Here is a 20930-nt window from a genome sequence, read left to right as displayed (position 1 = left end):
GTAACACAAACAATTTATATGTAGCTTGCAAGATTGTTACACCATGCCATCTTGGCTCCATGTGCACAGTCGAAAGAAGACTGCATGCTCTTGCACCAGCGCCCCCCTCCTGTCAGGGGTGGCATACTCAGAAAAATAAACAACATTAACAATTTTATAACAAAATGGTATTTAAATGAACACATTTTCTACAAATTAAATAAGATTGTACGTATGGCTCCAACAATAGGCATCGATTGTGGGTGGAATAAAACAACATATTAGACCAACACTTATGCCCCTTTGAATTGTAGTTGTTTCCTTAGTAAATGGAAAAATTGTGAACCTGTCTCCATCACACGCATACACACACACACACACACACACACACACACACACACACACACACACACACACACACACACACACACACACACACACACACACACACACACACACACACACACACACGCGCACACAGACATGCAAGCCACCAAGTAGACCAGGGCAGAGAGTGTTGGGTTACATTCCTTCCATCGGGGCTGAGGGATGGCCAGGCAGGTCACTCTTAGTTCAGTCCCAGCAACTTGGGAGGAGAGAACGTCTTCTCTGAGCATCAATAAAATTTTGCATGCGCATGTATATTTGTGTATGAGTGCAAGTCTGTGCATGTGAGTTTATGGTTGTGGTTAAACTGTGGGCCTCACAGGCAGAACCTCCTCCCAGTTCTGTACTAGGTCTAGTTTAAGTCAGACTCTTGGAAATTCCAAATCCTTGGGGACGGGAGCAGGCTGGTCACAGCGTTGTGGGGGTCTGCAGAGTTTGGCTAGTCCCTGTGATTCTCCAGGTCCAGTTACCTCAGAGCAAAAGCTACTCTGAGGTTCTTTTGTTGAGGTGAGTGAATAACATGTGAACCCAACTCACTTTCCTTTCTTCTTGAATAAACCATTTTTCGACTGCAGAAAAGAACTGGCAGATCCTGGCAATCTGGGTCTGGTTGACTGTGAACTCCCTCAGGAACACTAAGTCACCGACCTTGGCAAAGATGACGTTCATACTTGCCATGTCTCTGACTAGAAGGCCTGAGTGACTTTTATCCTGTCTGTCAGTGTTCTTCAGTCTGGTCTTGCAGAACCAATTCAGTTCTTCAACAAATAAACAGATTGTTTGATAAAAAAAAGAAAAAATAGTATTTTGCCACACACTCTCATCGTAATTCATAACTATGGTGGACAATTTGCAACCCGTTGACTTTAAGGTTTAGGAGTTGATCATGCTTAGCCTTCTTAAAAAAAAAAAGTTTCTGTTCAAATCAAATAATTTGTTTTGTTCAAATCAACCGCCAATTTGTCAAAGCATGTAAAATACATTTTCTCGCTACGTTTTTCTTGATATTTTGATAGAAATTATGCCAAAATAAAGAAGTTGTCATATTCATATCAGTGGTTTGGCTGTTGTTGTAAAGTAGGTCACATGGCAATGCCAACATGGCTTACATCATACTCTAATATGCAAATTTGGATATCGGAATAATAACTATTTTAGTTAAACCCGCTCCCTAACAAAATGAAAAGACACTTCCTGTTTAAGTGGGATGGGCTTAATTAGAATAAGCTACAAACAAAGTAGACAAAACTTTTATTTTGAATAAAAATAAAATAAAATTCTGGCTATACAAGGTGATAGCATAACATAATGCTCAAAACATTTTTACATTAAGTAATCTAATTATGCCATGCTCCCAGATCCCAAATGTTATTGAATATTTATTGTATAAATGAAACACTGGTTAGCTTGTTTTTCTTTTCCTCTTGCATCTTTTTCTTTTGTTTACTCTCCCTCTGGTGGTTAAAATAGTCCATTACAATTTCATCTCAGAATTCCAAGTCATATTATTATCCAAAATGTCACTGCACCTATACGAGCCAGATTTAGGAACATTTTTACCCACACATGCGTCATTATTATGTTAACAGTACTACATTAATTAGTTTTATTTTACAATTGACACTGACAGTAACAGGTTACTGTGGGTTCATCATGTATGGCTAGGTGATAGGTGTGACTGCTCTGTGATGTCACATTAGATTGCAGTGAAAAAGCATGGCTCGGTTAGGACGGGGGTCAAACCTCAATCCTGCCTGCAGCCCAGAGAGAGTTTGAAATGGACACAGACAAACCTCAGCAACAGTTCTCTGAAAATTACTCTGAGGTCACGGTTAGCTCAAGTGCAGGTAAGAATATTACATTTACTAGGCCTACAGAAATAATCTAGCATTATACATGATCGATGAAATGAAAAATATTTACAATTTAGTCTTTTAGCAGATGCTTTTATCTAATGCAACTTACAAATAAAGAATTTATTTAGAAGCAATTTATCATACTGCAATAGCAACTTTCAAGAGTAAACTAGAGTATAGAGCTAGAGCACATATAAAAGTAAAAGAGAAAATAGAAAAGCAAGTGTTCAAAGGGGTTTTTTTTTTGAGTGTAAGGATAATATAAAAATTAAAACAATAATTTACATTAATATGTAAGCCAGCATTGCTATATTTTGTTTAGTCTTGAGGTTTTTATTTTATTTTATTTTCACTCCCAAGGTGGCTGTACGTTTAATAAAACCTAACATGAATTTCCTAATCTATTTTTGTCAAATTGTCATCAAAGAAAACAGCGGGAGTCATTTGAACAATTGAAATTCAGATGCATTGTTTTTTTTTTATATAATAAAATGTTCTCAATTAATGTTAATGCTGAAAATACAAGCTGCATTGAAAATATTAAATTAGAAAAAGGTGAAATAGAAGTATTTTTGTCGTCTCAGACTCGAGATCCCATGTTTCAGTCACTTTTTTGGAGCTGCATTTTCATAACCCATTTGGTACAGTATGACGCTCAAACATTATACCAATTCCAACCCTCCACACTAAAGTGAATAGCCCCTGAAAACCAAGAGTCCCACAATTTGACAAATTAGTCACTTTTTGGCCATTGTTTGCTTAAGCTGAGCGTAATCCTCAGGGTTCTGGCATGCCACTCTCTCACGATATTGAGTTTAGGTGGCAAAGCCTTCTGTCTTTTGAGTTCCTGGACGTTTGTTTAGAAGCATTAAAGCTCTTAAATCCTCCGTCCTCGGTGAACATCATTTGAGAGAAGAGTACCAGCAAATCCGACATCTCAGATGTGTCAGTGGTTGATGAACTCTCACTGTCAATAGGAAATTGCTTGTAACCAGAGAGAGAGACCTGAGTCAAGATTCTTTCTTTTTGGAAGTTACAAAGTCTTTAAAATCTTAGAAATCTTTAGGAGTGACAAAGAAGTCTTCTCATAATGAATTCACCTCCTTGAATTTCACTTTATTGGATGCAGATGTTCAAAATCACCCAAGAGAAGATTCTGAGACATCTGAGAGCACCAGGGGTGGGGGAGGACGAGCAAGACCGTACCCTTCACCGTCCCGCAGGAGACACCGAACTACCTTCAGCAGTGAGCAGCTGGAACAGCTGGAGTTAGCTTTCAGACAGAACCACTATCCTGATATCTATTTTAGAGAGGAGCTCGCGAGAGCTACCAAACTCAACGAGGCTCGCATACAGGTAACTGACCTATTTGCTATGATAACTGAACAGATATAGTTACATGTAACTGAAATAAATGTTCCTAGTGATGTTCAATAGTGATTTACAGTGACACAGCAACATATGTGGATAGAAAACTATCTGTGATAGCACTGTGTGACAGTTTGGTTTCTTTTTCAACTGCTTCATAATGCTCGTCACATTTGTTTAAAATTCTGGAGCCAGATTCACGGAAATCTTCTTCAAGACATAGTTCGCCCCCCCCCCAAAAAAAATCTGTCATTACTCACTCACCCTCATGTCGTTCCAAACCCGTAAGACTTTCATTCATCTTCGGAACACAAATGAAGATTTTTTTATGAAATCTGAGAGTTTTCTGTCCCTCCATTGACAGTCCACAAAACTACCATTTTGATGCTTCAAAAAGCTCATAAAGAGATCGTAAAACGAATCCATATGAATTGAGCGGTTTAGTCCGAATATTCTCTTAGGATCACTTTATGAACAGATTGAATTTAGACATTTATTCACATATTCATCAACTCACACATCAGTTGTGGTAAACAAGCTCAAGTATGTTCGATTGACATCATTCATTCTCGTGTTACGCAGCACGTTTGAGCTTCAGCAAGAACCAATGAAGTTCATTCTCGTGTTACACAGCACGTTTGAGCTTCAGCAAGAACCAATGAAGTTCATTCTCATGTTACGCAGCACGTTTGAGCTTCAGCAAGAACCAATGAAGTTCATTCTCGTGTTACACAGCACGTTTGAGCTTCAGCAAGAACCAATGAAGTTCATTCTCGTGTTACGCAGCAGGTTTGAGCTTCAGCAAGAACCAATGAAGTTCATTCTCGTGTTACGCAGCACGTTTGAGCTTCCGCAAGAACCAATGAGGTTCATTCTCATGTTACGCAGCACGTTTGAGTTTCCGCAAGAACCAATGAAGTTAATTCTCGTGTTACGCAGCACGTTTGAGCTTCAGCAAGAACCAATGAAGTTCATTCTCGTGTTACGCAGCACGTTTGAGTTTCCGCAAGAACCAATGAGGTTCATTCTCATGTTACGCAGCACGTTTGAGTTTCCGCAAGAACCAATGAAGCTCATTCTCGTGTTACGCAGCACGTTTGAGCTTCAGCAAGAACCAATGAGGTTCATTCTCATGTTACGCAGCACGTTTGAGTTTCCGCAAGAACCAATGAAGTTCATTCTCGTGTTACGCAGCACGTTTGAGCTTCAGCAAGAACCAATGAAGTTCATTCTCGTGTTACGCAGCACGTTTGAGCTTCAGCAAGAACCAATGAAGTTCATTCTCGTGTTACGCAGCACGTTTGAGCTTCAGCAAGAACCAATGAAGTTCATTCTCGTGTTACACAGTATGTTTGAGCTTCCGCAAGAACCAATGAGGTTCATTCTCATGTTACGCAGCACGTTTGAGTTTCCGCAAGAACCAATGAAGTTCATTCTCGTGATACGCAGCACGTTTGAGCTTCAGCAAGAACCAATGAAGTTCATTCTCGTGTTACACAGTATGTTTGAGCTTCCGCAAGAACCAATGAGGTTCATTCTCATGTTACGCAGCACGTTTGAGTTTCCGCAAGAACCAATGAAGTTCATTCTCGTGATACGCAGCACGTTTGAGCTTCAGCAAGAACCAATGAAGTTCATTCTCATGTTACGCAGCACGTTTGAGTTTCCGCAAGAACCAATGAAGTTCATTCTCGTGATACGCAGCACGTTTGAGCTTCAGCAAGAACCAATGAAGTTCATTCTCGTGTTACACAGCACGTTTGAGCTTCAGCAAGAACCAATGAAGTTCATTCTCGTGTTACACAGCAGGTTTGAGCTTCAGCAAGAACCAATGAAGTTCATTCTCGTGTTACGCAGCACGTTTGAGCTTCCACAAGAACCAGTTAAGTTCATTCTCATGTTACACAGCATGTTTGAGCTTCAGCAAGAACCAATGAAGTTCATTCTCGTGTTACACAGCATGTTTGAGCTTCAGCAAGAACCAGTTAAGTTCATTCTCATGTTACACAGCACGTTTGAGCTTCAGCAAGAACCAATGAAGTTCATTCTCGTGTTACACAGCAGGTTTGAGCTTCAGCAAGAACCAATGAAGTTCATTCTCGTGTTACACAGCACGTTTGAGCTTCCACAAGAACCAGTTAAGTTCATTCTCATGTTACACAGCACGTTTGAGCTTCAGCAAGAACCAATGAAGTTCATTCTCGTGTTACACAGCATGTTTGAGCTTCAGCAAGAACCAATGAAGTTCATTCTCGTGTTACACAGCATGTTTGAGCTTCAGCAAGAACCAATGAAGTTCATTCTCGTGATACGCAGCACGTTTGAGCTTCAGCAAGAACCAATGAAGTTCATTCTCGTGATACGCAGCACGTTTGAGTTTCCGCAAGAACCAATGAAGTTCATTCTCGTGATACGCAGCACGTTTGAGCTTCAGCAAGAACCAATGAGGTTCATTCTCATGTTACGCAGCACGTTTGAGTTTCCGCAAGAACCAATGAAGTTCATTCTCGTGATACGCAGCACGTTTGAGCTTCAGCAAGAACCAATGAAGTTCATTCTCGTGTTACACAGCACGTTTGAGCTTCAGCAAGAACCAATGAAGTTCATTCTCGTGTTACGCAGCACGTTTGAGCTTCAGCAAGAACCAATGAAGTTCATTCTCATGTTACGCATCACGTTTGAGTTTCCGCAAGAACCAATGAAGTTCATTCTCGTGATACGCAGCACGTTTGAGCTTCAGCAAGAACCAATGAAGTTCATTCTCGTCTTACACAGCACGTTTGAGCTTCAGCAAGAACCAATGAAGTTCATTCTCATGTTACGCAGCACGTTTGAGCTTCAGCAAGAACCAATGAAGTTCATTCTCGTGTTACACAGCACGTTTGAGCTTCAGCAAGAACCAATGAAGTTCATTCTCGTGTTACGCAGCACGTTTGAGCTTCCACAAGAACCAGTTAAGTTCATTCTCATGTTACACAGCATGTTTGAGCTTCAGCAAGAACCAATGAAGTTCATTCTCGTGTTACACAGCATGTTTGAGCTTCAGCAAGAACCAGTTAAGTTCATTCTCATGTTACACAGCACGTTTGAGCTTCAGCAAGAACCAATGAAGTTCATTCTCGTGTTACACAGCAGGTTTGAGCTTCAGCAAGAACCAATGAAGTTCATTCTCGTGTTACACAGCACGTTTGAGCTTCAGCAAGAACCAGTTAAGTTCATTCTCATGTTACACAGCACGTTTGAGCTTCAGCAAGAACCAATGAAGTTCATTCTCGTGTTACACAGCATGTTTGAGCTTCAGCAAGAACCAATGAAGTTCATTCTCGTGTTACACAGCATGTTTGAGCTTCAGCAAGAACCAATGAAGTTAATTTTCGTGTTACGCAGCACGTTTGAGCTTCCACAAGAACCAATGAAGTTCATTCTCATGTTACACAGCATGTTTGAGCTTCAGCAAGAACCAATGAAGTTCATTCTCGTGTTACACAGCAGGTTTGAGCTTCAGCAAGAACCAATGAAGTTCATTCTCGTGTTACACAGCACGTTTGAGCTTCCGCAAGAACCAATGAAGTTCATTCTCGTGTTACACAGCACGTTTGAGCTTCCACAAGAACCAATGAAGTTCATTCTCATGTTACACAGCATGTTTGAGCTTCAGCAAGAACCAATGAAGTTCATTCTCATGTTACACAGCACGTTTGAGCTTCAGCAAGAACCAATGAAGTTCATTCTCGTGTTACACAGTATGTTTGAGCTTCCACAAGAACCAATGAGGTTCATTCTCATGTGTTACGCAGCAGGTTTGAGCTTCCGCAAGAACCAATGAAGTTCATTCTCATGTTACGCAGCAGGTTTGAGCTTCAGCAAGAACCAATGAAGTTCATTCTCGTGTTACACAGCACGTTTGAGCTTCAGCAAGAACAATGAAGTTCATTCTCGTGTTACACAGCACGTTTGAGCTTCCACAAGAACCAATGAAGTTCATTCTCATGTTACACAGCATGTTTGAGCTTTAGCAAGAACCAATGAAGTTCATTCTCATGTTACACAGCACGTTTGAGCTTCAGCAAGAACCAATGAAGTTCATTCTCGTGTTACACAGTATGTTTGAGCTTCCGCAAGAACCAATGAGGTTCATTCTCATGTGTTACGCAGCAGGTTTGAGCTTCCGCAAGAACCAATGAAGTTCATTCTCATGTTACGCAGCAGGTTTGAGCTTCAGCAAGAACCAATGAAGTTCATTCTCATGTTACACAGCACGTTTGAGCTTCAGCAAGAACAATGAAGTTCATTCTCATGTGTTACGCAGCACGTTTGAGCTTCCGCAAGAACCAATGAAGTTCATTCTCGTGTTACACAGCATGTTTGAGCTTTAGCAAGAACCAATGAAGTTCATTCTCATGTTACACAGCACGTTTGAGCTTCAGCAAGAACCAATGAAGTTCATTCTCGTGTTACACAGTATGTTTGAGCTTCCGCAAGAACCAATGAGGTTCATTCTCATGTGTTACGCAGCAGGTTTGAGCTTCCGCAAGAACCAATGAAGTTCATTCTCATGTTACGCAGCAGGTTTGAGCTTCAGCAAGAACCATTGAAGTTCATTCTCATGTTACGCAGCACGTTTGAGCTTCAGCAAGAACCAATGAGGTTCATTCTCATGTGTTACGCAGCACGTTTGAGCTTCCGCAAGAACCAATGAAGTTCATTCTCGTGTTACGCAGCACGTTTGAGCTTCAGCAAGAACCAATGAAGTTCATTCTCGTGTTACACAGCAGGTTTGAGCTTCAGCAAGAACCAATGAAGTTCATTCTCGTGTTACACAGCACGTTTGAGCTTCAGCAAGAACCAATGAAGTTCATTCTCGTGTTACACAGCACGTTTGAGCTTCCACAAGAACCAATGAAGTTCATTCTCATGTTACACAGCATGTTTGAGCTTCAGCAAGAACCAATGAAGTTCATTCTCATGTTACACAGCACGTTTGAGCTTCAGCAAGAACCAATGAAGTTCATTCTCGTGTTACACAGTATGTTTGAGCTTCCGCAAGAACCAATGAGGTTCATTCTCATGTTACGCAGCAGGTTTGAGCTTCCGCAAGAACCAATGAAGTTCATTCTCATGTTACGCAGCAGGTTTGATCTTCCGCAAGAACCAATGAGGTTCATTCTCATGTGTTACGCAGCACGTTTGAGCTTCAGCAAGAACCAATGAAGTTCATTCTCGTGTTACACAGCACGTTTGAGCTTCAGCAAGAACCAATGAAGTTCATTCTCGTGTTACACAGCACGTTTGAGCTTCAGCAAGAACCAATGAAGTTCATTCTCGTGTTACGCAGCACGTTTGAGCTTCAGCAAGAACCAATGAAGTCCATTCTCATGTTACACAGCACGTTTGAGCTTCAGCAAGAACCAATGAAGTTCATTCTCGTGTTACGCAGCACGTTTGAGCTTCAGCAAGAACCAATGAAGTTCATTCTCGTGATACACAGCACGTTTGAGCTTCAGCAAGAACCAATGAAGTTCATTCTCGTGTTACGCAGCACGTTTGAGCTTCAGCAAGAACCAATGAAGTTCATTCTCGTGTTACGCAGCACGTTTGAGCTTCAGCAAGAACCAATGAAGTTCATTCTTGTGTTACGCAGCACGTTTGAGTTTCCGCAAGAACCAATGAAGTTCATTCTCGTTTTACGCAGCACGTTTGAGCTTCAGCAAGAACCAATGAAGTTCATTCTCGTGTTACGCAGCACGTTTGAGCTTCAGCAAGAACCAATGAAGTTCATTCTTGTGTTACGCAGCACGTTTGAGTTTCCGCAAGAACCAATGAAGTCCATTCTCATGTTACGCAGCACGTTTGAGCTTCAGCAAGAACCAATGAAGTTCATTCTTGTGTTACGCAGCACGTTTGAGTTTCCGCAAGAACCAATGAAGTCCATTCTCATGTTACACAGCAGGTTTGAGCTTCAGCAAGAACCAATGAAGTCCATTCTCATGTTACACAGCACGTTTGAGCTTCAGCAAGAACCAATGAAGTTCATTCTCGTGTTACACAGCACGTTTGAGCTTCCACAAGAACCAATGAGGTTAAGCAGGTTCGGTTGAGCTTCTGTTTATGCTCGCTGATCAATGTTTATATGTGAATAAATGCTTATATGAATAGTGAATTAAATATGTTCATCATATAAAGCGATTAAGGCTCTTGAGAAAATTTTGGACCAACTCCAAAAATATTTTCTTAAGAACATCTTATTTCTCTCTAAAGAAGAAAATGACTTTGGAGTTGGTTTTATTCAATATCACATTTTTAATACACAGTGTTTTAAATAGTTAAATTGTGCTGAAATCATCTGAAAATGATGTCATAATTATAATGTAAGAAACACAAACCCTATTTAAGTTGATTTTGTAGAGTTGTTACTAAATTCCAAATTAAGCAACAAGTCACTTCACTCATAATAATAACGGATCATTGTTTACATTATCAATCATTGGTGTAATTTCAGAGTACTTGTGCAAATCCCTTGCAATATATATTGTGTTGTAATGTTTCATTATTTAAACAATCTAAAAAATGCATTAAACATATTATTTTTTGGAGGTTATCCAAACTTTAAGAGGTTATTTACAATGATATTTTTTTAAAGAACATTCTTTTCAGGAATTCAAATTATTCTAAAGGTTTGTCTTTAGAACAATCTTAAGACAAATTAACATTCTTAAGTGATAATTTTGGAATACACAATATTCTTAACTAAGTCACCTTGAAATTAAATCTAGACAATTATTTTTTATGAAATATTGCAGTATTTGTTATAACTGATTTATCCGTGACCATGTTTTTATTTGTTTACTTTATTCAAGTGCCCTTGTAATATTATGTAATTGTATAATATTCTGTTTTGGTTTTGTTTGCTCTGTTTCTATTTGCCTGTGTTCCTGATCGTTAGATTATTTACCCTACATCTGTTTCAGTTCCTGTTAATTATAAAATTGCATAATTGTGTTAAATTGGGTAGTCGTTATTTTTTTGGATTAAAACTTTTTGGATCAAAATCTTTAAACACAATAACTTCCCCTTCCACTTTCAACGACATCTCTACTCTTGTCTAATAACGTGTTTACTGGCGTGAGGGCTAGACAACCTGTCACTCACATGAGATCATAGCAATAGCAAACCACTATCCAACAATCCAATCTCCATTCCCAAATAGACAAAATCAGGTACAACCCCACATTTTTTCTTGTTTGAGAAGCCATTCTAATATACGGCACAATAGGGAAGAACAGACGATTGCAACTTTCCATTTCATGTCGACTTTGTTAGAAAATTAGAAGAAAATAGCCGTTACAGAGATTTTTATTCTTAGATATAAATCCGGCCCCTGTTAATTGTGCCATGTTGCACACACTGTGGACAGACAAATCACTTATCGCTGTAAACTTATTGCATCACACCTGGTTAGGAAATATGTCTGGATTATTGTATTGATGCAGTTCTTGGCCATATCTATTATATATGGAAGCTTGTGTCCGACACAGAATAAAAAAGAAAAAAGAAATTGCGACTTTTTATCTCAGGTTTGCGTGATATAAAGTCGCAAATGCAAATATAAAGTCAAAACTGCAAGATATAAACTCGTAATTGCGAGCAAAAAAGTCAGAATTGTGAGTTTATATCTCACAATTCTGACTTTATAGCACGCAATTGCAACTTTGTATCACGCAATTCTGACTTTATATCTCGCAATACTGACTTTATATCTCGCAATACTGACTTTATATCTCGCAATTCTGACTTTATATCTCGCAATTCTGACTTTATATCTCGCAATACTGACTTTATATCTCGCAATACTGACTTTATATCTCGCAATTCTGACTTTATATCTCGCAATACTGACTTTAAATCTCGCAATACTGACTTTATATCTCGCAATACTGACTTTATATCTCGCAATTCTGACTTTATATCTCGCAATTCTGACTTTATATCTCGCAATTCTGACTTTATATCTCGCAATACTGACTATATCTCGCAATACTGACTTTATATCTCGCAATTCTGACTTTATATCTCGCAATACTGACTATATCTCGCAATACTGACTTTATATCTCGTACTACTGACTTTATATCTCGCAATTCTGACTTTATATCTCGCAATACTGACTATATCTCGCAATACTGACTTTATATCTCGTAATACTGACTTTATATCTCGCAATTCTGACTTTATATCTCGCAATTCTGACTTTATATCTCGCAAGTCAGAATTGCGAGTTGGAAACCCCCAACTGTGAGATAAAAAGGTGCAATTATCTTTTAAAATGTTTTATTCTGTGGCTGAAACAAGCTTCCATAATTTTAATATAATGACTTGTTAGTGATTTAAATGCTGCTAAAGAAAATTATCTTTCGAATGGCAACATGGTGTAGTTACAGCATCTTCAGCTAATTTGCCGTGTTACCCAGCCAAACCTCGACTCCCTGGTCTGATTACTCTATCTGACTCTGAGCTAAACCTGCCTGCTTTTCGCTCCCTGCTGCAGGTATGGTTCCAGAACCGTCGTGCCAAGCAGCGGAAGCAGGATCGTATCACCCAGAAAGTGCTGCCGGTGGGCATAATGCCAGGGCGAGGTTCTCTCTTTAGCAGTATGTGTGTGTCTTCCTCTGCCATGGGGCGGCAGTACCAGTGCCCCCATTCCCTGCCACACATTCCCCGATTCCCTTCAGTGCTGCCCCCTGGAGGCTTCCCACCCCATCCGTCCTCCAGCAGTCATTTCTCCTGCCCCTCCGAAACTGCTCCATCACAAGCCAGCAGACAGCCAGACGACTGGTACAATCAGCTGCGCAACATCGGACCATCCGCTACTTCAGTGCTCTCACTGGCCTCTGTGTCAACACTGGAAACCACTAGTCACTGGAACTAGAGGAAGTGCTGCTGGGTTATTGAGTAGGCGTAAACTCTTTTGGTTTCACTTATTTTGATGGTCCCTTCAACACATGAATGGTGGTCCGCTGCACCTACATTGCTACTATCTCTCAATAGAGTGTTAGTAGACTGGTAGGGTTAGGGTTAGAATAGGTTGACATGTAGTTGCAAAGTTACTTATAGTCAGGAGAATGTCTGTTGGAGGAGCATCACAATAAAGAGTTAGCAGATATAAAGCAGACAGACAACTAATATTCTAATGAGAGTTAGCTGACATGTAGTTGCAAAGTTACTCATAGTCAACAGAATGTTCAAAAGGGACCATCAAAATAAAGTGTTACCACTCTATTATCTTTCCTTTTGTATAAGAAGCTACAGAACAAATAAAGTTTTTTTTTTTTCAATGACAAAGCAAGGTCGACATTTTCTGTCTTTATTATTTTTGCAATCACACGTAACATATTTTCTCTCAATTATTGCTATTTCTCCCTAGACAAAAATAACTACATTTATATTGATTTCCTTTATCAGTACTAAACTGTGACAATTAAACTAGGTTCAGTTTACACTGTAGACTTTAAATAAGGATCATTATGAACATGTCATTCTTATCTCATATGAAATGTACAACAGACCCTATGAGCTTTTAAATGACATTTCTATTCAGTCAATTCATCAATAACGATTTACAGATTTGGTAGAAATAAATTACACATGGTTTATGTCAAATGCTGTTCTTCTTGCCATTTTATGTACAGTATGTAAAATAAACAGACATGGGTCAATGACAATCTTTGAAATATTTTGTTGAAAACATACGTGCCAAGGTCTTAGAAATGTGCTCTTTTTTTGCTGGTTACAAACGTTTATCCTACTGTAATTTCAAGAAGAAAAAAAAAGAAAAAAAAAATCTGCATTTTGGTTGCCAAAAACCAAACAACTGATTTGGCAGAATATTTTTTTTGCCAAATAATAATAAACAGTTTTGTAAGAAATATGTTTTTCTAGGGAATAATACCAAAATACTTAAAGGTTTCTTCTCAATAATTTCATTATTTTAATAATAAGGCTTTCTTCTTCATTATATTGTGGTAATTGCATCACCCAAGCTTTTTTTTTTTTATTTATGCCTCAAAAAAATATCAAAATTATTGTTCATTATGGAAGAAGTGCATTAAAGTCACTAGTATATGGATGAATTGCATTTTAATTGTCTAACAAAAACAGCATCATGTCATTGACCCATATGGCATTTTGTGTGAATTCAGACTCTATAGCAAGCTGAAAATCAGTTCACCCTGATGTTTTAGTGGACACAAGTTCTATTTCTGTTCTAGAAATGGACAACTTCATCAAATAGATGGTAGCCGTTAAATCCAAACAAAGTAGCATTAGCTCTACAGTTGGATTCATCCAGGTCCGAACAAGCATTTTACACATTTCAATGTAAATCTATGTAAACCCAAATCTACATAGTTAGATGTTCTGTGCTCAACATGTGAAAGTTCTGTTCTTTCACATCGTTTTGAAAGGGTATTTTTTATAATGACAGTAACAGTGATAATCCCTTTAAGGCAGAAAGAGTGCATGTTTCATTCTTCAGCAGAGCAGCGATAACATCCCACTTTAGCTTCATTTAACCATCAGCTTTGCAGGAGAGTGTCACTGCAAAGCATTTATTCAATAATAACAATTTATGCTCGTTTACAGCTAATAAATTTGGCAGTTTATACATCAAGGGCCCATTCTGATAAGAGATGCAGATGTGAGTGCAACAATGAATTAATGTTACACAGATGGCATAAATACAAAACATCTCATGTCACTACATGCCCCTCACGATTTCATTGTACGACATATTTTATACTGGTTATACTAAAGCATGAATATACTGTGCCTGTGAAATCGCAGACACGCATTAAGGAATGTGCTGGAGATTTGTACATCAGAGGTAATCTGCATTCACAGTAAGGCCACGGTTGTTCCCGTCGTCTTTTACTCCAGAGACCTCGCAAACTCTGCATAGTCAATGTAGCCATCGTTGTTTTTGTCATCGTCTCGGAGGACGTCATCAATGAGATTGATGAGGTCCTCTTCCTTCATTGGCTGGCTATCATCTCCTCTTTCCTGGAAACCAAAGCCAAGTGACGATACTAATTATAATTGAATGGAATGAATAAAACATGACAAACGATAGAGGGAGAGGCTGATACAATTGTACTTAGGGAAAGATTATAAAATTCAATTAAAACTAAATCCCATAAAAATGAAAAAAAAAAACATTTATATGAGTCATTATAAATTAATAATAATAATAATAATTAAAAAAAAAATTAAAAATGAAAAAGTAGGTTTAGAGCTGCACAATTCTGGATAAATTGAATTTTTTTTTGTTAGTTTCAAATTGATCACGATTCTTCCATGATTCTAAACAGACGACTACATAAATGAACACAATTTACTAGAGGTGCTGACAAAATATTAATAGCTACAGTCTATTTAAAAATATGTTTAATGAATTAGAATGAATTATTTGTAAAAAAATAGTTTGAATGAATGATTCAATGACTCAATAGAGCTGGGTGATTTTTTCCCCTAAAAGAGTTAAGTAAGGGCCTATTACTAACACAATCCCAAAAAATATAGTTTTTATGTGCTTGCACACATGATATCAGGAAGCAACGTAATACACACATGGCAAGTTACTCCTCCCACTCTTGCTGGTTTTACTGAGATATCTTATCCCGTGCGAATTGGCCAATATTATTACAGACGTCCTGTGGTAAAAATACATTACTCCATCTAGCCTTGTAAAACTAATCCCGTCCGAATAGTGCTAATGATTCAACGACTCACTCAGAAATACTTCACTTGTTTCATTACTGATGAATCGGCATTTTTGAACTAATCTCTTGAATCAATGATTCAATGACAAATACATTTTTTAATAGGCACTTGTCGCACGTAGCCTAGTCGATACAATAGTTATTTGAAGCGTCAAGCTACTTTCAAAAAGGGATCTGCTCTATTTTGATCACTGTAGACTGAACTATAAACGTTTATCCCAGTACTTCTGTGATAATCTGAATTATTGTCAGAAATAACGATACTATGTACAGTAGTTGAAAAGGCTGTTTGTGAAGCTGTTTTATACCTATACATCACAATTTCTCTCACTGGGTCAGTGACAGCGCCAACGCAGATTTGAATGTTCCAGTATGATTTATAACCAAATCGTTGTCATTAAGGAATAAGATTGTGTGGGTGTTTGAATCGAGATCGCAATCTTTAAACGATTAGTCGTGCAGCTCTAAGTTGTGTCCAAACTTTGAACCGGTAGCGTACACAGCATAAAGTCAAGCTCAAAATTAGAGCACACACCTCTCTATGCACATGAGTAATGGCAGTGGCAAGCTCAAGTCCATCCAGCAGATTGTTGCCATCATAGTCGTGCATCTTGAAATAGTGAAGCTGCAGCTCTTGAGGTGTCATGTCCGACTCCGGCTTTTCAATCACCCCTTCTAAATGCTCCATGATGTGGCTACAACAGAACAGAAGAAAGGTTAGATTACAGGTGGAATAATATTAGCCAGAGGTGGATTGGTATTTGGCCAATTTAAGATGATCAGCATCAGTCGATAACTGTAACCTTTGGTTGATCAAAGTCACCATAAAACTGAAGTTGCAACACATATTTTCTTTCGTATTGTGTTGTATATCCGAGTGAAATTGATTATCGAAAAATAAAGAAAAAACTTGGTTCTGTGCATTAGTTGTTGCTTGGATTTTGAGATGTGGCTGTTACACTCAAAAGTGGCGGGTTTGACTTGACTAAATGATTGGAGAAGTTCTGCTGTCACTAGAGAAAAGCCTGTCATTTAACGGACGGTCCAGCTATGAAAAGGTAAAAAATTATTTTTAAGAATATAACATAAGCACGGATGAATTATTCACAATACGATCTATATGATGCATTAAGAAAAGTAGATAGGGTAAACTTTCATTCTATTGATAAATCTACTGACATCCTTTACATACTGTTATATACCCAAGTAGGGCCACAAAGTCTAAGGGCCTATTTCTATTTTACCACCATATTACTTTATTTCTTTATTTCTAATGCTCACCAAGGCTGCATTTATCTGATAAATAAAAATACAATAAAAACAGTTACATTGTGAAATATTATTACAATTTAAAATAATTTAAATTGCTTTTTAAAAAGGTGTAATGAAGTGCAATTTCGTAAAATTTTATAATGTTCTCTGAGGTCCACTTACAATGTCAGCATGATTTTTACATAAAAAAACCCATCTTAATTTAAAAGTAATAAGCCATTTTCTATCCTGTTTTTGACCCTCTTTCCAACACTTCATTTTGATCGGCATGTCACATTCAACACTTGGAAGTAAACAGCCACTGCTATGAGTTTTGTATATTAAAATAATTTTCAACGTCCCGCCATTACGCGTGTGGAATTGTTTTGAAAACTTCCGATGTTGAAATGGCAACCGGTGAAATTCAATTTCAACCATACATGTTTGAGCCAGAGTCTGATCCCAAATCAGAAGACAACGAACCAACACCTCAAAAACCAAGGATAGTCCAGCATGGTGATTAATCATCTTTATTTATATTTATTCCTTATGTTTTATATGGCAGTTATTACTTTACGTAAGTGTTTAAACAAAGACAATACAAAAAGATGTTTATCTCGTAACATAGTTGAAGCATTTATGCATATTACATATGCTTTGTAAATCTTGGTTGTGGAAAATAGAGTTGAGGTACCACAGCAATTATAGTTGACAAAGGATAACTTATGGTGTTTCTGTTTGGTGTAAATTAATTATGAATTAATAAATGTATCATTGTTTGTCAAACTTGTCATTATTTTCAGTGAAGTGAAAGTAAAGTGAATATCAAACGATCTGTTTCAGACAAAGCAATAGTGACACATGGTAAAAACACTGTTACTCACTCCTGTGTGTTGTCAGTGCGACATTACTCTGGGTTCAACTGTATTCGGAACTGCATCATCTTTTATTTTCTCTTTCTCTCTCTCTCTCTAATACAGAACATGCAACTAGAATTTACAAAATAACAATAATCATTTATTAGTTACTATTAAATAATAAAGAAAAATAATATTAAGATGATTTTTGTGGATGGATTAAGTATGACCTTTGTTATTCTGACATATTATTCGCTGAAATCAGAGATCAGGACAGACTGCTCTGGTGCAGAGGTCATTTGGCAGAGAGAATCCAATCAAAATCAACAAACGCTATAAAACTACATATCACTAGAACAGTTTCACTAAATTTGGATACATGTATAGGCTCTAAAAGCAGTTTTAAAGTAAAAAAAAAACCTACTCACTCTTTATCCTGAACCATGTTCCTGTCCAGCCGGATGATTGGCGGAGGCTCTTGATTTGAAGCAGCTTGTTCTCCATGCTGTCCTCCGTGTGCCCATATAGACAGAGTACAGCTGGAGCAGAGCAGGAACCAGCTCCATAATCTGAGCTGCCCAGACCTCTCTTTCAATCTCATTACACTGAAATCACAAGGTAATAAGAGTTCATGCGAGAAAAGAATGACAGCATTCATACTGCAGCTGGAGCAGCCCTTACTGACAAGTATTTGACCAATGAGGACCAATTATTTGACCACACATTTCAAGAGTCGTTATGATAAGATTACACAGAATATCTATAATAAAAAAGCAGTATAAATCTGAGAAATGGGCTCATGTGGCTGACATATGGATGAACTTGAAAAATGAGCAATCTAAACAGATGGTGGAGGAAAGTAATTACATCATTACTAGCAGAATACGGAATAGAATCTATGCGGAAACGTAAAAAAAAGATAGATATGAATATTGAAACATTACAGGAAAAGCAGTCTAGACACTCAAACAACAGTTGCATACAGAGTTACGTTGCCCAGTCATCTGAACGCTTTTCTGCGTCTCTCTTAATACACCTTACAGCAATATAACAACACACACATGCAAATTTACTCACCTGCTATGAATCACAGTTGACGGGTAAATATTCGTCCTATTTATTCAGGCACAGTGGAGTAACTGAAGTCCTGCTGATGTTTACTCAACACCGTTCTTTCTGACTGCTTTTGCTTGCCGTAGTTGCCTTTCACCCCATGGACACGACAGCTAAACTTTGATTGGACACGGTAGCTTTTATTTTTTATTTTATGTGGACACGGTAAAAAAATACAATACGATAGGATGTAGGATGTAGGATGGAATAAAAACTATATAAAACCATATAAAAATATACACCAAATTTTACCTTGGTAATAAAAGGTATTTTCGATTTGCTCTTATATTTATGTATAAAATATTTAGCCAAAAGCTAATTCAGAATAGTCACAAAAAAACTAAAAAATCTGAATTTTCTTTTTTACAAACTACAAAGCAAAATTTCAAAGAATAAGAAAATATCTCAATTTCAAGTGGCTCAGTAGGTAAATGCTGATGGAGAATTTAATTTAATTTAATTTAATAATTTGACGAGTCTTTGTTTACATCATTGCATTCTCATTTAAAACAAATATCAGGAATAATAAATTAGAATTTGTTTTAAACACATTTTTTTCTTCTTTTTTTTTTCCAAGACACGACAGCTGCACGCTGATTGGATTTGAGTGAAACGTCATAATAAGGCCACGCGCGCACTGGACAGTTAATCCACACGCAGCAGCAAAGCGGAGGAATGAATGAGCGCACCTATAACTCTCAGGGATGATGATTTTGTGCCTAGTTAATCAATCACCACGGTCAGCTGCATGGCAAACCTCTACAAAGAAAATGAGAGGGCCAAATCTATTTTCCGACAGCTGGAGGTTCGGTTTATTACATTATTGGTGTCGTAGAAATGTGACTTTTAGAATAGTAACGTAGACATGCCTGATGTTTCCTAGCAACTTAGACTAGCCTCTTCTCTATGTAGATTTTAATGGATATATTATTGGCAGTCGATGAATGGTTACTTTATTCTTAGTTTTTATTGAATTTTTAAAAGCCATGCAATTTTGATAGCTGCACGATGCTTTATTTTATGAACTACCAAATTACTGACTTTAAATGTGTTTTTCGGAATACTACATTATTGTCTGTCTACTACCCCCACAATATATCGCTTAATCATATATAGCCTAGATATCACTGATCACAGATGTTTCTTCAGGCTCTTTTTTAAAAAAAAAAACGTGAAAAGGTCAGAGTAGCGTAGAGAGAGGATCGCCCTTAGTAGCCATTCAGAAACACTCTTCGTCTGCCAATCATTTTACACGCTAGAGTTTTGGCTGATGTCGGACATTTCTAATATATTTTCCCCGAAGATAAATACTTTAGATTAAAAGTTGTTGATATATCTGCTAATGGTTAATTTTGTCGACGTTCAGGAGAACACCAGCAGCATAGATAACCTCGAATCTAGCAGATTGTAGATGTTTATTAAATGCTCAATCAAAACTGTCAAGCACAGGTTATTTTAAATCGCCCGCTAGATGGCGCCACTGTCTCAGTAGCTTTCAGGACAGGTGTCTCATTTCATTTGCATTTGCATTCTGTGGCAGGTGCTTTGCATCAAATTAGTAAGTATTTTCATCTAAACAGACTTATGACTTGGGCTGCATCCAAAATCACATACTTCCCTACTGTATAGTAGACGAAAAACAATATGTGACAAGTAGAGTATGTCCGAAATCACTGTACTTATAAAAAAAGTAGGCAAAAGTAACCGGATGACCTAGCCTACTACTTCTGGCGAGATTCTGAAATGTGTATTTTATTGACACTTTACTATCCCATGAGACCATGTGAGAGGATTTGTAAATGGCAGATACAACTGACACTGGTATCACATGATAATGACAGCATGGTGAATGTACACTGTAAAAAGTTTGCTGTAGTTTTGCAGCTGTTTGCCAGTAACTTACTGTAGATTTGAATTTATGTTATTTACTGGCAACAGTTTTTTCAAAGTTAAATGAACATTAAACATTAACAAGTCTTTGTCTTTAAAGAATAAAATTATAAAATAACAATATAATGCAAAACATTCTGGGAACCAGAAATCTTCATCAACCTTTTTCTGTTTTTTTTTCCTTCAGATTTTGGTTCCCAGAATGCTTTGCATGAGGATGTTATTTTAGTTTTATTCTGTAAAGATAAAGACTTGTTAATGTTTAATGTTCATTTAATTTTGAACAAATTGTTGCCAGTAAATAACATCAATTTAAATCTACAGTAAGTTACTGGCAAGTAGCTGCCAGTAATACTGTAATTTCTACAGATTTTTCTAACAGTGTAGTATGTCTGGATTACATTCACACTACACACACTTTTAAGTGGCCGTGAAGTAGGCTATATACCTTTTCA

General features: G+C 37.6%; 2 protein-coding genes across 5 annotated transcripts; one reads left to right on the top strand and one right to left on the bottom strand.

Annotated features, from left to right (window-relative positions):
• Positions 1–2143: 2143 nt before the first annotated feature.
• prop1 (PROP paired-like homeobox 1) lies at positions 2144–12516 on the top strand (the record flags this gene model as incomplete). Its single annotated transcript, XM_081351872.1, has 3 exons — positions 2144–2213; positions 3352–3578; positions 12136–12516. The coding sequence occupies 3 exons, from the start codon at positions 2144–2146 to the stop codon at positions 12514–12516; spliced, it is 678 nt and encodes a 225-aa protein (XP_081207998.1).
• Positions 12517–12919: 403 nt separating this feature from the next.
• Positions 12920–19285, bottom strand: mcfd2 (multiple coagulation factor deficiency 2, ER cargo receptor complex subunit). 4 transcript variants are annotated; one of them, XM_081351870.1, is made up of 5 exons: positions 18550–18654; positions 17901–18077; positions 17500–17604; positions 15900–16059; positions 12920–14645 (listed from the first exon to the last, which is right to left on the bottom strand). In XM_081351870.1, exons 4-5 carry the CDS (start codon positions 16050–16052, stop codon positions 14514–14516), a joined length of 285 nt encoding a protein of 94 aa, XP_081207996.1. In that variant the 5' UTR covers positions 16053–16059; positions 17500–17604; positions 17901–18077; positions 18550–18654; the 3' UTR covers positions 12920–14513. The 4 variants fall into 4 exon arrangements, with proteins under 4 accessions (XP_081207996.1, XP_081207997.1, XP_081207994.1 ...); XM_081351871.1 differs by lacking the exon at positions 18550–18654 and adding an exon at positions 18456–18547; XM_081351868.1 differs by lacking the exon at positions 17500–17604 and having other exon boundaries at positions 18550–19285.
• Between the last annotated feature and the right edge of the window lie 1645 nt (positions 19286–20930).

This window comes from Scardinius erythrophthalmus (genome assembly GCF_964197995.2).
Source record: "Scardinius erythrophthalmus genome assembly, chromosome: 21".
In the NCBI taxonomy this organism is placed as follows: Eukaryota; Metazoa; Chordata; class Actinopteri; order Cypriniformes; family Leuciscidae; genus Scardinius; species Scardinius erythrophthalmus.
This window is presented reverse-complemented; position numbering and strand designations above follow the sequence as displayed.

Excerpts from the sequence above, each read along its gene's own strand:
- mcfd2 (XM_081351868.1), bottom strand. The coding sequence starts at position 18,073 with ATGAGATTGAAAGAGAGGTCTGGGCAGCTCAGATTATGGAGCTGGTTC. Across the intron at positions 16,060-17,900 it reads AACATGGTTCAGGATAAAGA|CCACATCATGGAGCATTTAG; the intron begins GTGAGTAGGTTT and ends GTTCTGTTGTAG. Across the intron at positions 14,646-15,899 it reads TTACTCATGTGCATAGAGAG|GAAAGAGGAGATGATAGCCA; the intron begins GTGTGTGCTCTA and ends TTTGGTTTCCAG.